This window comes from Melanerpes formicivorus, unplaced genomic scaffold (assembly GCF_026170545.1).
Source record: "Melanerpes formicivorus ecotype bairdi unplaced genomic scaffold, bMelFor1.0.p_v2 SCAF_165, whole genome shotgun sequence".
Classification (NCBI taxonomy): Eukaryota; Metazoa; Chordata; class Aves; order Piciformes; family Picidae; genus Melanerpes; species Melanerpes formicivorus.
The window spans coordinates 499,017-515,442 of record NW_027142517.1 but is presented as its reverse complement, the minus strand read 5'-3'; the positions used below and the strand labels follow the sequence as shown (position 1 = coordinate 515,442).

The 16,426-nt window shown below is 41.5% G+C and overlaps 1 protein-coding gene across 1 annotated transcript in view; it reads left to right on the top strand.

The window, feature by feature from the left end:
* The window catches only part of KIAA0319 (KIAA0319 ortholog), a 42,090-nt gene extending 28,291 nt beyond the window's left edge, over window positions 1-13,799 (top strand). Inside the window, exons 14-22 of the mRNA XM_068169142.1 lie at window positions 370-521; window positions 1,753-1,891; window positions 3,754-3,913; window positions 5,279-5,421; window positions 7,316-7,438; window positions 7,883-7,973; window positions 9,162-9,253; window positions 10,089-11,505; window positions 13,057-13,799. Of these exons, the coding sequence (XP_068025243.1) occupies window positions 370-521; window positions 1,753-1,891; window positions 3,754-3,913; window positions 5,279-5,421; window positions 7,316-7,438; window positions 7,883-7,973; window positions 9,162-9,253; window positions 10,089-10,267 (1,079 nt within the window). The 3' untranslated portion in view covers window positions 10,268-11,505; window positions 13,057-13,799. The remainder of the gene's footprint in view (window positions 1-369; window positions 522-1,752; window positions 1,892-3,753; window positions 3,914-5,278; window positions 5,422-7,315; window positions 7,439-7,882; window positions 7,974-9,161; window positions 9,254-10,088; window positions 11,506-13,056) is intronic.
* The last annotated feature ends 2,627 nt before the right edge of the window (window positions 13,800-16,426 follow it).

Here is a 16,426-nt window from a genome sequence, read left to right as displayed (position 1 = left end):
ACATGCCGGACTCTGTTTCTAAGTAGGCAGAAAACACTTTGGCTTGCCCAAGAAGGTCTGACACTCATGTTATTGTGAGACTGCAAATACAGTACCCCACAATGCTTTTTTGGAAAAGAACTTTTTGGATGGCACCTCTGACTGCTGTCCTCCTCATTGTGCAGCTCTGCTTTTGTCAGGTTGTAATAGTCCCGGAGGCAAATTTTGTACACCCACTTATCCTTTTCCCTGTGCCTTTGACATGAGATTCTGTTGTCACTGCCTGTAATCATCAGATAAAGAATTGCAGTGTGGGTGAATTGGCAATGGCATGTCACATTTTGCATGTTGTGAAAGCAAGTCCTTCTCCTTCACTATTTTTATGGCTAGAAAACAACAGGCCACCCCGAGCGCATGCTGGTGGGAAGCATGTTCTAGTGCTTCCAAATAACTCTGTTACCTTGGATGGCTCAAGGTCTGCTGATGACCAAGGGATTGTGTCGTATTTGTGGATTCGGGATGGTCAAAGCCCGGCAGCTGGGGTAAGTTTCTTGAAGGTTGCAATGAGTCATGTTTGACTCTTGTTATATGCACGTCACATCACTGCAGCAGAGCGAGCAGGTACAACTCATACTGTTAGGCATGCTGTCTGTTTCTGATTTGTCTCCCCTGCTCTCTCTGATGCCTTGGTTCAAGGGGCATGTTGTATTTTTAGCACAGCTATAGAATACGGTAGTTAAGAGGTCTGCATCAGTGTGGCCTTAGCTGGGAAGGACTTGAGATTAAAAAATAACGTTGTATCTCTTAAAGAGTATTTTGTGATAGTACCAGGCTAAACTGTCACAGCTTGAGAGAAGAGTTCTGTGAAATCCAGCTATTCCAAAGGAGCAAGGCTCTGAGAGAACAAGTATCAATAAAGACCAGGGATTCATGTCTGGTACCACATGACATGAAATTTGCAGTTTAAGGTAAAAATGGTGTTTGGCACTAGATTAACCTTGCCTGAGAGACCACAGTCACTAGGGCAGTGGAATCTGCTCTCCAAGCAGGGACAGAAGCATCTCATGATAAATTGAAGCATGATAATAAACTAAAGATCTGATAATTCCTACACAAAGTGTTGTGGACAGCTCTTTACAGTCAGAAAGATCATAGAATCAATAAGGTTGGAAAAGACCTCAAAGATCATCAAGTCCAACCTGTCACCCAAGACCTTATGACTGCTAAACCATGGCACCAAGTGCCACATCCAATCCCCCTTTTGAACACCTCCAGGGATGGTGACTCCACCACCTCCCTGGGCAGCACATTCCAATGGCGAAGAAATCAGCAAGAACTGGGAGCAGTGAAAGAGTAAAATTGTAACAAAGCTTCTATAAGTTCACTTGAGGATATGAGAAGAATTGAAGAGGTTTAGTTTGAATATAGCTGGAAGAGATAGTAGTTGGAAATACATGAATTTGAAGGAAAGAAAATACTTTGGGAATTAAAGCATGGCTTAAGTGAAAATGAGGAATAATGAAGTGACTGCCTCAGATTTTCAGGCTGACGAGTACTTGAGAATGGCAGCTATGCTGTCTGGAGCTCTTTCTAATGAAAATGCCCATAGTGTGCAGACATCCTCTATATTACTTTGCTATAAACACAGTTGTCCCAAAAGCCAAACCAAGAACTCAGACTGTTATACCTGACTTGAAAGTCACACCTGCAACATTCTCCGAGGGTATCGTCATCGCAACACCTTTCTTTTTTTTCCTCTTTTTTTTTCTCCAGGATGTGATCCATGGCTCAGATCATGAGGCAGTACTGCAGCTAACTAATTTAGTGGAAGGAACCTATACTTTTCATTTGAAAGTGACTGATGCCAAAGGAGACTCAGATATTGATTCAGCCACAGTTGAAGTGCGGCCTGGTATGGCAATTAAAAGGTCATCGATACGTTGTGAATACCTCATCTTTGTCCTCCTTTTCATTTCTATACTTCATAGAATCATAGGATCAATAAGGTTGGAAAAGACCTCAAAGATCATCTAGTCCAACCTGTCACCCAAGAGCTCATGACCTCTAAACCATGGCACCGAGTGCCACATCCAGTCCTCTCTTGAACACCTCCAGGGGTGGTGACTCCACCACCTCCCTGGGTAGCCCATTCCAATGGCTAACAACTCTCTCTGTGAAGAACTTTCTCCTCACCTCAAGCCTAAACATCCTGATGGTGACAGGATTCTCTTAAGCTAAAGCACAAAGACCTCTCTCTCTTCATACCCTCTTACTGTTCTCTCAGTAGGCCTGAGTGTGTTAGAAGATGGTATACCAGAATTCTTAACTCCCAGCTACACCATTGCATTACTGACAGCATAAATAAAGATCTATCTTCCTAGTTAATATTTTAATTAGTATTTTGTTGCTTTTCATTCAGTGTAGGGTTTTGTTTCTTTTTGCTGGTGGTTAATCTGTTTTGCTAATGGAAAGAGATGGGACCTGAGCATTAAGTTTAGGTACAAATGCTGCGACTGTATGTTTGATGGTTGAAAGCGTGGGGTTTATGCTTGTCTTCCTTCTTTCATCCTGAAGGACAAAAACAAAGCTCAAAGAATTTCAGGGGTTTTGAATTAATCTTTTCCTATATGGTTTCCTGTACTTGAATATAGACTTGTTTTCAGATGCAGGATAAATGACAGCGATGGAAGCATAAGTTGAGGTTTCAGGAAATTAGTTTTAGGTCTGTCAGAGGTTTCTTGTTTGTCTGGCTCCTGGGCAATTATTTTATTTCTGTTCCTCACTCCATTGTTGAATGTAGTCACAGTAATTGGCTCAGGATTCTCATCGGATATCTGTGAAGCTTGTTTTGTTTGCAAGGCACTCTAGAAGCTCAAGTAGTATTTAGCAGAACCCTCACTTTGAGAAGTAACAACTACATTTACCTTCACAGATTGAGCATCCTCATTATGACTCACCCATGCAGTCTTAAGAGACCTTATGAGTCCAACCCTGCCTCCCTTTTCATGGGTGGTAGCCAGTAGTAGATAACCATCAGGGAACCTCAGAATTAGTCTCACCTAGTGCTTGCCACTGATCTTAAAACGGCAGCATTTAGAATCATAGAGTCAACAAGGTTGTAAAAGACCTCAAAGATCACCAAGTCCAACCTGTCACCCAACACCTCATGACTACTAGACCATGGCACCAAGGGCCACATCCAATCCTCTCTTGAACACCTCCAGGGATGGTGACTCCACCACCTCCCTGGGCAGTCCATTCCAATGACTAACAGCTCTCCCTGTTGAAGAACTTTCTCCTCATCTCAAGCCTAAACTTCCCCTGGTGCAGCTTGGGACTGTGTCCTCTTGTTCTGGTGCTGGTTGCCTGGGAGAAGAGACCAACCCCTCCTGGCTACAACTACCCTTCAGGTAGTTGCAGACAGCAATAAGGTCTCCCCTGAGCCTCCTCTTCTCCAGGCTAAACAATCCCAGCTACTTCAGCCTCTCCTCATAGAGCTTGTGCTCGAGACCTCTCAACAGCCTTGTTGCCCTTCTCTGGACACATTCAAGAATCTCAATGTCCTTGGAACCCATCAGGATTGTTTCAGAGGGAATATGAAAACATAGGCCAAGTACTGCTCTGAGAGCACAAAAAGGTTGCGTTATAAAGGATATGGGCCTTACGCGGGAAAATACATATTTAATGAATACTTTGGAGTACTGCATGTTGTCTTCAGTTGATACTGAAATATTTGCCAGGCTTTGAAAGAATGGCATGTTCTTCTTCTGTCAGATCCCAAAAGGAGTGGTCTGGTGGAGCTGATCCTGCAAGTTGGAGTGGGACAGCTGAGTGAACAGCAGAAGGACACCCTGGTGAGACAGCTGGCTGTGTTGCTGAATGTTTTGGATTCAGATATCAAAGTTCAGAAGATACAAGCATATTCAGATATAAGGTACAAAGATACTCTGCTGTGCTAGGGAGATTTGTGATTTTGGAGGTGGTGGAGTCGCCATCATTGGGGGTGTTTAGGAGGAGACTTGATGGGGTGCTTGGTGCCATGGTTTAGTTGATTAGAGCGTGTTGGATGATGGTCTGGATGTGATGACCTTGAAGGTCTCTTCCAACCTGGTCTGGTCTATTCTGTTCTATTCCATTGGTGTTTTCACAGTTTATAATTAATATCAAAATAATCTTTCCTAAGATGATAAAAAATCCTAGAGTTCTCAGCAGCATATGCTTTAAAAGAGTAATTTCTTATGCTGTGTTAAAAAAAAATCAATGAAGATCTGTGGAGGCTTAGAACTGCAATGTTTTGTTTAAAAATATCTATAGTTGTCTTCAGTTTATTCCTTTAAAGAAAGTGCATGCACATATTTCAGTGGTTTTGTTCCATACAGTGCTGTTATTTTTCCCAAATGCTGGATGGAGACAAGAGATTTCTCACAGTGAAGCTAATACTGCCTCTGATCAGACCTTTCATATTCCTCTTCTACTTGATCTCTTTTTGATACTCCAAGTACTTTTATAAACATTTTCCCCAGGTAACTGGTGACAAAAATCCATATTTTTTTTCCAGAGAATGCCCAGTGGATACTCCTAAGTGTGGTATCTTACTCTGAAGTAGAAATATCTGCTCTACTTGGTGTAGAGGGCTAGAGATGGCTGTGTGTACTCAGTGAAACTTCTCAGCATGATTGGTAGAACTATTCATAGCTATTTGGTAATTAAAACCCCATTTTTGGTGTCTGTTTAGTTCTTGGGGAGCACCTTAAAGTTTTAAAGTTTTGAAAATCTGGTATTTATAGTTGTCATTTTTTTTAATCACAGCTTTCAATTGCTGCTTTTCAGATAAAGGTTTTACCTGAGGTGTCTGATACAGGATAAGATCAAAACCATCCAGCTTAAAAAGAGGCGAGGGAGGAGAATTCCCACATGAAATTCCCTCCCTCCCTTGCTTCTGAGCTTTACCTCCTCCTAAATTCTGTTTCCTAAAGTTACTCAAACGCTTCAGAGTGCTTTGTGACAGGTTCTAGACAAAAGTGGGGAAAGAAAATGTACATACTTTGCTTACAGCAAGATTCAGGAAGATGAGGGGAAAGCAACATTTGCTGTTGTCCTCACCTTTCTTCTGTGGAACTGAGAAACTAGAGAACTGCTGCTGCTCCTGTCCATGCCATCTAAATAGTTAACTGACCCCCACACAGAGTTCCCTAAACTTACCAATGGTGACACTTGCTTTCCAGAAACAAGTAAACTGTGGGTGTCTGACAAAAGTGACCTTTGACCACAGTTGTGACCATCACTGTTCTTTCTGCAGCACCGCGGTTGTGTTCTATGTGCAAAATGGGCATTCTTCCAAGGTGATCAAGGCATCGGACGTCTCACAAACTCTGCATGTGCAGCTCCTGAAAGAGAAGGCTGACTTCCTGCTTTATAAAGTCCTGAGGGTTGACACTGCTGGTATGTTCTGGATCCTGTTTGCTTGTCTCTGAACTTTGTAGACATTTGGCTAACACAGCATCTAAAATCAGCGTCTGAAGGCTTTCTATTTGCTGTCTGGTGTCAGGGTTTTGAATGTAGCTTTCTGAAAGATGATGTTCAACACAGTGCTTAAAATGCTTACTCATTTGTGGTAGACTGGTGCCAGTTAGAATCATAGAATTGTAGAATGGTTTGGATTAGAAGGGACCTCCAAAGGTCATGTAGTCCAACCCCTCTGCAGTAAGCAGGGGCATCCTTAACTAAATCAGCCCGCCTAGAGCCCTATTGAGCCTCACCTTGAATATCTCCAGGGATGAGGCATCAATCACCTACCTGGGCAACTTGTTGCAGTGTTCCACTATCCTCATGGTGAAGAACTTGTTCTTAACATCCAATCTAAATCTGCTTTTCTCTAGTTTGAAGTCGTTGCCCCTCATCCTATCTCCATAGGCCTTCGGAAACAGTCACTCTCCATCCTTCTCGTGGGCCCCCTTCAGGTACTGTAAGGCCACTATTAGGTCTGTCCGGAGCCTTCACTTCTGCAGGCTGAACAACCCCAGATCCCTCAGCCTGTCTTCGTAGCAGAGGTGTTCCAACCCCCTGATGATTTTCGTGGCCCTCCTCTGGAGACACTCATGTTCTTTTAAAATACATCATCTGTAACAGTAGGCAAAAGCATCTGTTAATCTGTCCTGCATCAGAAGGCCTAGGGAATAGTGGTAAAGGTACCCCACTGATACCATCTTCTGCTGGAAAATACACAAAACTTAATACAGCAGTAATAGAGAATGTTTAATGGCTCTGCTTCCTTCAAGGCTTTTAGTGCTCAGTAATAGGGTTGTAATACAACTTGGTTTTGTCTGTATCGGGCAAAACAGTTAGGTGATTACTGTGTTATAACTTCATTTTCTAATATTTGTCATGTAGACAGGCTGCTGGGGTTTCATATAATGAACTCTTTATTCTCCCCAAAAAGAGGCTTGAAATTCTGAGCCTATTTTAGACTTCACTAGTAATGTGAACCCTTTATGATGCATGGATATGACACATAGGACTTCTCTGTAATTTAAAATCAGGACATAATGACCCAAATGCAAACAAAGTGAACAAGCTCTGGCAATAAAAGTAGTAAACTCTGTCTGTCTTTACCCCTTGAAAGGTACAGTTGTTCTATTGTAAAGGTACTTGGATTGCTGAAATGCATAGTTGTCACTAGAAAATATGTATTAACATTTTTCTTGACATAGTGTATCTGCTACTCAAGTTTTAAGGGAAATAACTTTATTTTAGTCTGATATGATGCAGTGATCTAGCAATAGGTACTGCCAGAAGTTCATGAGGGATGTAAATGTTCTGGCCTCAGAGTCTGTAATTCAGTTTTCAAATATTCTTTGGAAATACTGAAATAATTTAGTTTATTGGTATGATGCTTACATTCTAGTACCTGACAAATGAAAAGTATCAGTGTTCTCAGGAACTTTGGCGGTTCTTACTCATATGTCAAAAAGACATCAGCAGATCTGAATTCCATAACTTCAACTCATCTTTACTTCTAGTTAGAATAGACAGTTCTTGTCTTGCCTGCAGTTTCAATATTGTATGCATAAGATCTGTTCTTATATTCACAGACAGCAGACTGCTGAGCTGTAGATCTACTTAGCATGTAACACTAAAGGAAAGGGGTCTACTGACCTACAACTCTGGGGGGTGAAGATGTCTCACCCCTGGTCCCCTTCATCCCAGCTTCTCTGCTTCCTCCCAGCCCTGCTTCACCGGTGGCAGGGAAGGGCTTTGGATTGTACTGCCCTACAGAGTGAGAGGCTAGGTGAAAAGTCCATTTACACAACTGACCCTATTTTTGTTTTCCTATTAGCCTGTCTTTTAAAATGCTCTGGACATGGACGCTGTGACCCCATAACAAAGCGCTGCATTTGCTACCATCTGTGGATGGAAAACTTGATTGATCGTTATTTAAATGATGGAGAGAGTAATTGTGGTGAGTTAGGGTCTTGTGGGATGTGTTTAAAGAATAATTTGTCATCTTGTAAAAGCATTGGTTATTTACTGTCAGAATCAAGACCCTTCAGAGGTAGATGCTGAGGGAAGAGTAAAAGAGTGTGTCTGTTTTCCAGCCCAGCAATATCTATGTGTATTTCAGTTACAGAATGACAACTGATGTGGTAACAGCGCCCTTTTGACTTTCAGTTTCCACATAGATGGGGTGTTAAAATGTATTGGAGTGGAAGAAAATTAAACATGCACTTTCAATCTGGAAGCTTGAGAGTTCTAGGAATTCTTGTGAGAATACAAAGGAGCTAAATTTCCCTGGGTTCCTGTTGCCACTCCCCCTTTCCTCAGGATTTGTTATTTTAATAGAGTTGTATTAGAAATTGTCCTGTTCTTACTACTTTACAAAAATCTGTTGTGTTTCTGTTTACAGAGTGGAGTATACTCTATGTGACTGTATCTGTGTTTATTTTGATTGTGGTCATGGTAGGACTTGCCTGGTTCTGCATCTACTGCTGCAAAAGGTACTTGATTTGTGCTTCTTTTTGAAGGCATGTATACCAAAAAAAACAAAACAGCACCAGAACAAGAGGACACAGTTTCAAGCTGCACCAGGGGAGGTTTAGGCTGGATGTTAGGAAGAAGTTCTTCATAGAAAGAGTGATTGCCCATTGGAATGGGCTGCCCAGGGAGGTGGAGGAGTCACCATCACTGGAGGTGTTTAGGAAGAGACTTGATGGGGTGCTTGGTGCTGTGGTTCAGTTGATTAGATAGTGTTGGATGATAGGTTGGACTTGATGATCTCAAAGGTCTCTTCCAACCTGGTTAATTCTATTCTATTCTAAAAACTGCACACAACTGCCACATTTTAGTCCAATCCTTAGCACTAAACCACTGAACTCTTTTCAGACATGAGATGATTGTCTTGCAGCTATTTCTGTATAGACACACTTCCATTGAAAAAAGGAGTATCTGTTTGTGCTGGTGATGGCAGCACAAGCACTACACTGAACTAATCCAATTCTCAATCCAATCCAACAAACAGTTCTGCATCTGTTCCTCTATCTTCAGGACTTACTTTCTGTATTAATGAGCAGATGAGTAATTACTGCAAATAGCTTCAAGATTGTACTGTTTTAAGAATTATGGAGGTAGATGGTGGGGAAAGATTTTAGTGGAGAAAAAACAAGTGGGGGGTTGCCTGTAGACCACTGAGCCTTTGACCCTGCAGATGGAATATATGAGGGAGGCTATCTTCATTTTTGTCTGTTCTTATCTGTAAGCATAACCAGACAAGTAGCACTTAAGTTCTCTCAGCTAAAAAACCCAAGCAAACAAAAAAACCCCAACCCAAACCCCAGACTAACCAATTCTCACAGAAATTCTGTTTAGAAACAATTAAATGTATGTCTACCTTGTCTCTCCTTACTGCGTTGAAATTGAACAAAGTGAATCCCTGTGGCCTGGGAAAGCAAGTCAGTCTTTCTTGCTTTCTTCATCTCTGTATCAGAGAGAAAATAAATTATACCCTCTGGTCCAGGTTGTGCTGATGTTTTATACAGGTATAAATTGGAACAGCTCTTTTTAGTTGTGTGAGAAAATACAATGAGGTTCTCTGTAGTGGGGTATGTAGCTGTGAGTACAAAAAGGGAGGGAGAGTGGATTTGTGTGTACGTGAGAATTAAATGTCTTTGTGGTAACTTTCTTTTTAGCAGAAAGAGGACAAAGATAAGAAAGAAAACAAAATATACTATCCTTGATAACATAGATGAGCAGGAAAGAATGGAGCTACGACCTAAATATGGTAAGTGTTCTCCGTTTCATCTGGGAATTCATTCACCAAGCTTCCACTCAATGTTTTTGAATTGACTCCTGCAGTCAGGAGAAGCCCAGAAGACGGCAGTCAAGTTTTGGAATGGCAGAGGCAAGCAAAGACAATGAAATGGTTGGGGGAGAATCACTTCATTTCTTCCATGAGGCCTTGGGCTCAGCCTCTGCTCTAAGCTTTTTTGTTTATCTTCGTTGAGAACATACAATTGTCTCACAGGCTTTCTCCATGTAAACCCTCCTCCCCTACACACGCTTTAATTTGGAGCTGTTCTTATGGCTGCACAGCAGTTCCCTCTAGCACATAAATGGTACATCAGTAGACTGCAGCTGCTACCCTTTGTTCTCATGTATTTTGATTTACCTCAGATCTGTTTTTAGCAGAGGAAATACTGGAATCCAGGGATATAACATCAACCTGAGAAATTACTGTCCTAGAAACCATGACCTTCCATTGCTACTCACGTTAATCAGGTAGTTGAGTCAACAGACTAATTTCCAGATTCAAGCTATTAAAAATACATTATATGTGTACTAAGGTCATCCAGTTGTTTAATATTGAAGTGCACATACTCAAATTTCAGAGCCAAAAACTGATGGCCCTGCAGGGAATTCAAAAGAGCATCTGCCCAACAGTCTGTGATCAGCCTCTTAAGTCAGTTTTTTGTATTGATGCTGGCAGTGGTGCACACTGTTAATGCTGAATTGCAGACAATGTTTTCACTTCTCTTTCATGTAACAGCAAAGGTGAGGATGGTTAACTGTTACTAAAAAAGTGAAACTTTTCTAATGAATTTGATTTACTTTTTCAGGTATAAAACACAGAAGTACAGAACACAACTCCAGCCTGATGGTCTCTGAGTCAGAGTTTGACAGTGATCAAGACACGATCTTCTGCAGAGAAAAGATTGAAAGAGAGAATCCTAAAACTCTCATAAATGGATCCATAAGAAATGGAGTTTCCTTCAACTACAGCTCCAAAGACAGATAAACTGAATGAGTGACAAAATACAGCACATGCTGGCCCAACTCTGTTTCTCCAGAGCTAAAAGCTTCCTGAAATACAAGCAATTGCAGATAAAAGGGTAAATTTCTGGCACAGTTAGGGGAAAGAAGGATGGTCAGCCAACTCCTCTGGACACCATTTATTAAAACAAGGAAAAGCACATTTATTTATTTCACTTTCCATGCTGAATGCTTGTCTGAACCTTGGAAGGACTTTTTTTTCCTGTATCATTGCTACAGAACCAGATAGACTATTACGCTACCAATGATGGTAACTGAGATACATACACATTTGTGTCATGGAACCCAAAAGCAGCAAGTGGAACAGGAAGCTTCTCATGTTACAATTTGAACTTCAGGCCCCAGAATACTTTGCTCCAGCCAGCATTTTGATTTTGAAGCTGGCATGAGGCAGATGGTTTTGAATAACAGCAGCGAATATTCAGCTCAGCCCATGACACCTGTGCTGCTGTTTCTGTCTCAGAGAATACAGTGATTATGATGCTGACCTGAAACAGTGAAAGCCAGTATGGATTGTCCTGGTTTCACCGTCTGTTGTCCAAGTGAATCGTACACGCACACACAGATAGGAGGGAAAACAACACTCAATAAAACCCTGGGTTGAGATAAGGAGTTTGATCAGATGATGTGATGCACAATTACCTTGGGCTGTTTTGCAGAAAAGCACAGCAGATGCAGCAGCAGAAGCCAGCGATAAAATGCCCCCCCACCCCCTCAAGCACACATCCAGCCCGTCAGAAAAGACAACAGCCTAAAACTGGAAACAGGAAGCCTCTGAACTTCAAGCACCATGACACTTTGCTCCAGCCAGCACTTCCATTTTGAAGCTAATATGGTACTGAATACTCATCAGCAGATGCAACTCAACCCATGACATAGATAAATTCTCTTCTAACTACAAAGACCTATATGTGACCAGAGGCTCCTTCTTTATTTTCAGTTTAGGTTTGGAACACAGAGAGAGCATCTTTAGTGCACTGTACTTATCTCTGACTGTGCTTTGTGACTTTCTTTTCTAGGGTAATGCTCATCAGATGGAAATGTCTTTGTTTTCAAAGGATGTTTACAATTAGCACTTGCACTTAAATCACCTGTAAAGTAACATCATGCATCTGTGTCCTGTAGGATGCAATGTTTGCTGTATTTGCATAGACAGTATGGTGCCTGCAAGAAAGTCCAGTCCAGTCTTCTGTAATGATGAAGGTACTTTGGTTCTCTAAGGTCAGCTATGCCCAGGCAGGGACCAATAACAGAGAGGTGGGACTTAGTGGAACTGCCTTCAGAAACATTTTGAGCATCCCAAATAACCCTTTGCTTAGAGTACACTTTTATGGATCTCTGGACTTTTTAAGAGAGAACCCTCAGCTGAGATGAGTTTTCATCTGTCATCTTCAGTGCTCACATAAAGAATGCACCAGGTGCTTGTGTAGTGCAGTGCTTGTGGCAAAATAAACCCATGTGGAATGGGAGCTTCAGCCTTTGTTGTTATGGGAAGTGGTATTGAAAAAGGTTTTTGCTTGAACAGTAGATTGTTTTACTTTTTCCTCTGTGGCTATTCAGTGCTAGATGTGTTGGCCTAAACAGATCCCTCGAGGCGTTTGGGAAGGGTGGGTGTGTTGGACTTCTGGTGTTTGCAGTCTGGATAATTTTGCACAGCATGCTTGTTAGGCTTTAAAAGGCACACCCCCAATACTGCTTGTAAAATCCCAAACTGAAGACCTGACTTTTCTATATGAGCCTTATTTATGGGGGCATCTGTGTCAGTGGTTCTGTCTGGCCATGCTGTCAGCCTTTCCTGAGGGTCCTTTGCTGACATGCTGGACTGTTGGGCTGAATTGAAGGAATGATGAAGACCATGTTCCCCTGGGAGCCTTTTGGAGAGGTTTGGGATTATTTTGTGTAACTTTTTAATTTGGTGGTGGAGAATCTGTTACGAGAGAAGTGTGAAAGAGTAGAGAGATTAAGGGGAGCAGATGCGAAGAGTCAGGGAGCAGGGATAAGGTCTACCTCCATCGTGAAGAGTAATTCAATGGAGAGTTTTTTGGCTTTCTCCATCTTTACCCAAAGTGTGACATGAGAGAGTAGCTGAGTTGAATTCTGTGGCTTCTGTTCTTCTCTTGTTGGAAGAGCTGTCTAGGTTGCAAGGAATCCAGTAGCCAAAGGTTGCAGTAACACAGCATGCACATAACTAGTTTCATACCTTTGATTCTCAAATTCAGCCAGGAATGGTCCTCAGGGGTACTAATGCTGTGCAGAGGAGCATTTATCCTGTGCCTAGCCCTGCATTTCTCTGGAGAGATGTGTGGCTGCAGGAGTCAGAGTGGTGGGAGAGGTGGTGAAGATCTAAAAAGAACTAATGCAGGTGCTTTCCATGTTTTTCTCATACTCACTAGCGAGATAATGTGCTTTCTTCAGAAGCTAAGTTTTAACTGTGTATTGGGGAGGTTAGGCTATTTATTGATTTATTTATTGATTATGGTGGTGTTTAAAAAATACCAACCAAAAGCCAACCCACCAGAAAAAGTCATCCCCCCCAAACCAACCAATCAAAGAACCCCCAAAAGTGACCAATGAAAAGACTCCATCCCAACACAAAAATAAACTTATATAAAAAAACACCCAAGAACAAAAATCAACCAAAAAAACACAATCAAAAAACATCCAACCACAATGTGCATAACAATTACAATTTCTGTATTTGCCCCTGATGTTCTAATTGATGTTCAGGCAAATTTTCTATTCCTCTTTTCACAGAATCACAAAACGTTAGGGGTTTTAAGGGACCTCAGAAGGTCATCTAGTCCAACCCCCCTGCCAGAGCAGGATCAGCTAGAGAGGTCACACAGAAACACATCCAGGTGAGTTTTGAATGTCTCCAGAGGAGACTCCACAGCATTTCTGGGCAGCCTGTTCCAGTCTTTAAGCCTCAAGTGAAACTACTTTTGCCCATCAATACACTGACACTGGGCTGTAGTCAGCTAGACCTTTGGCATGGTAGCAATAAAGTGACAGCTACTTTTAAGTCTCCTGAACCATTTATGTGAGGTTTAAGAAAGGTAAACATTCCTAGAGGAAGAGAAACAGATTAGAGGTGAATTACATTCTTTACACCAGTTACTGTTTATCACTGATCCCTAACTAGAATACTAATTCCTTGCTTCTGCAGCGAATGAGAACCCATTTCCCATGCCTTTTAGGTCCTGAACTCCCCATGGCAAGGGAGGGAACCTTAAAGCTCAGAAAGAAAATGTCAAAAAGGAGCATGAAAAGGCAAACTCTTTCTTCTTTTGCATAGGCTACAGATCCCAGGCAGATGTGCCACACATGCATAGTTTGTACAGGAGCGCTTCTCTCTCTGGATGGCTGGGTGAGCTATTTACAGAATTTCTATTAGGAGTCTTTCTAGAAAATGTTATTTATTGCAAATGATAATGTGCTGTAGCTGGAACCATTTCTGAGCTGAAATGACTAAATTTATGTATCTGTTAATAAAGTTTTGTCTTTCCATCTAGGAACTTGTCAGGTACTCTTTTAGACGTGGTATCACGTATTGAACTCAATGTGCAGGTCAGGCTAAGAGAGGTATATTGCACACCATAGCTTATGTCTGTACTCAAAAGCAGTGCAGTATCTGATCCCTTCCCCTCCTAGTGGCAAAGGCAAAAAACATTTATTGTTTTTTAGAGAAGTAATAGAAGTCAACACTTCAGAGAGCAGAAAAAGAAATAATTACTGCAGTTTGACAGGAAGAGTTTTCATGTGATGCCTGCTCTTACTTTCATGGGCTTTGTATATTCCCCAGCTACCATGCCAAGTGTGATGATTTCACAAGTTTTCTGGCTTGTTCTATAGCAAATCCAATACTTGAGTGTTTTGAAGTACAACTGCTTTGCAGTAATCACAGATATTAGGATACAGTACAACCCAAAATTCTGCTATTAGCTAGGGGTAAATTATGCTGCCTGTTTCTGACCTGGAAAAGAAAAATCCATGCATCAGTGTGTGTGACATCTGTGCTAAATTATGGTAATAAAAGGCACTATGAAACACTAGTGTCTTTCTATAAGGAAAAAGCACACACCATGAAGGCAACTACACAGTACCTCTTACTTTGATACTTGACTACAAGGGAGTAGTGACTGCTGAATGAGCTGATGAGATAGAGAGTCCTTTATTGAAGATACAATCTGTTGGTTTGTTACTGCACTGGACATTTGGTAACAGCAGTAGACTCTTCCATCCCCTCTGAGTAGGCTGATGAAAGCTTTTAGGCTTGTGAAACAAGTAGTGATTCCTAAACAACCTAAGCCAGTTGTGCTAAATAGCATTAGCATTCACTGATTAAGTGAATAAACCAGCTTCTCCTGTCTTGGGAATATCCTAGGCAGAGAGTTTTGACATTGAAAACACTTTAAAAAAGTATTAGAGTTTAACTTGGAGCTTCTGAGCACCATAGTGGAACCTTCTCCTTTAAGACAGTTCAACCCTTCCATAAGCTACAACCAGTTACTCTTATAACTCAGGTTAGTGAGATGGTAATTTCAATGTTAAGTCAAAGCATGGAGTTTCTTTTACTTCAAAGGATCACCCACCGTGTGCTAGATTGATTTAAACCAGTAAAAACTCCTTTACTCTGTGCAAACCATTTATACTGCTGTTCTGTAACTTAATCATGACAGCATAAAATGTGTCTGAAAACACCAGTCTCTGAGATAGAGGCTTTAGAACTCTAGCCTGCTTACACGTTTCCTTGATCATGGAGACGAGATAACAAAGTACACTTTCACAGCTGCTGTAAAAAAGAGTTAAGTATGAGAGACAGGTCAGACTTGACATACTTCTGATTGTCTTCATTGGTATTGGGCAGTTACAAGCATCATGAGCCTTCCTCTCTTACTCTGAGCACCTAAGGTAACTTTGCCAGCTTAGCATATCACTGGCCAAGTATTACCTAGACTGACTTGCCCAAAAAATCTTGCATGCACTGTGCTTGGAGATAACTTCTGCCCATTTAAGCTAAAAATGTTGCAGTGTAGAATCATAGAATGGTCCAGACTCAAAGGGACCTCCAAAGATCATCTAGTCTGACCTGACATCCCCAACTAGACCAGGCTCCCCAGGGCTCCATTGAGCCTCACCTTGAATATCTCCAGGGAAAGGGCCTCAACTACCTCCCTGGGCAACCTCTTCCACTGTTCCACTACCCTCATAGTAAAGAACTTGTTCCTAACATCCAATCTAAATCTGCTTTTCTCCAGCTGAAATCCATTGCCCCTCATCCTGTCACTGCAGGCATTTGCCTGCCTGTAGCATGTGCCCACCCTTACTGCAAACCTGCTACAGGCAGGCAAATGCCATCATTCTATATGCAAGTTCCCAATTTATTAGAAGATATTTATGCATTTTTCACTTCCACACCCACATCCTACTGACCCTTAGATTTTTGCCTCACATGGCTCTGCAGGTGGTTTTCCAGCCTGCTGTTCCCACATGCTTTGCAACAGGTGTTCCACTGTCACGTTTTTTTTCCACAGAGGCATTTCTTATCTGAAGATCAGCTTACACTCTGATTCCCACATTAAATCTTACTAAATGAAGTAAAGAATTATGCAAGTAATCACATCCTGAAAGCAGGGAAGGGCACTCTGCTCCACAAAGCCTCGTATCTGGTGGTAAAATCAGTCAGCGTAAGACTGGCATATGAAAGGAATGATGGCTTAAGTACATCAGTCTCACCCATTTGATTTGGATTCAAGGGTCTGTAATTGGGGTAACCAAAATCTTACACCTCATGACCATGTAGATGCATGTCTTTTTTCCCAGTGCTAAAGCTGACAGAACAGAAAGTTCTGTGCAAATCTGAGACTGAACTTAATGCAGCTGGCTGTCAGTTTAGCATTGAATAAGGTAATGAACCACAAACCCCAGTGTTCTCACAGAAGTAATTTATTAGCTGAAAACATTTTTCATCACAGGTTCAAGATCCAGAAATTGCTAAACTATCACAAGTGTAATCAACATAACCAAGGTGTGAGAATTCAAGTATGTCTTTTGTTGAAGAATCACAGTTTTTGCTATGAAGACAACGTTAAGATTATTCTGTGCTCAACTGATGTAGACCTTA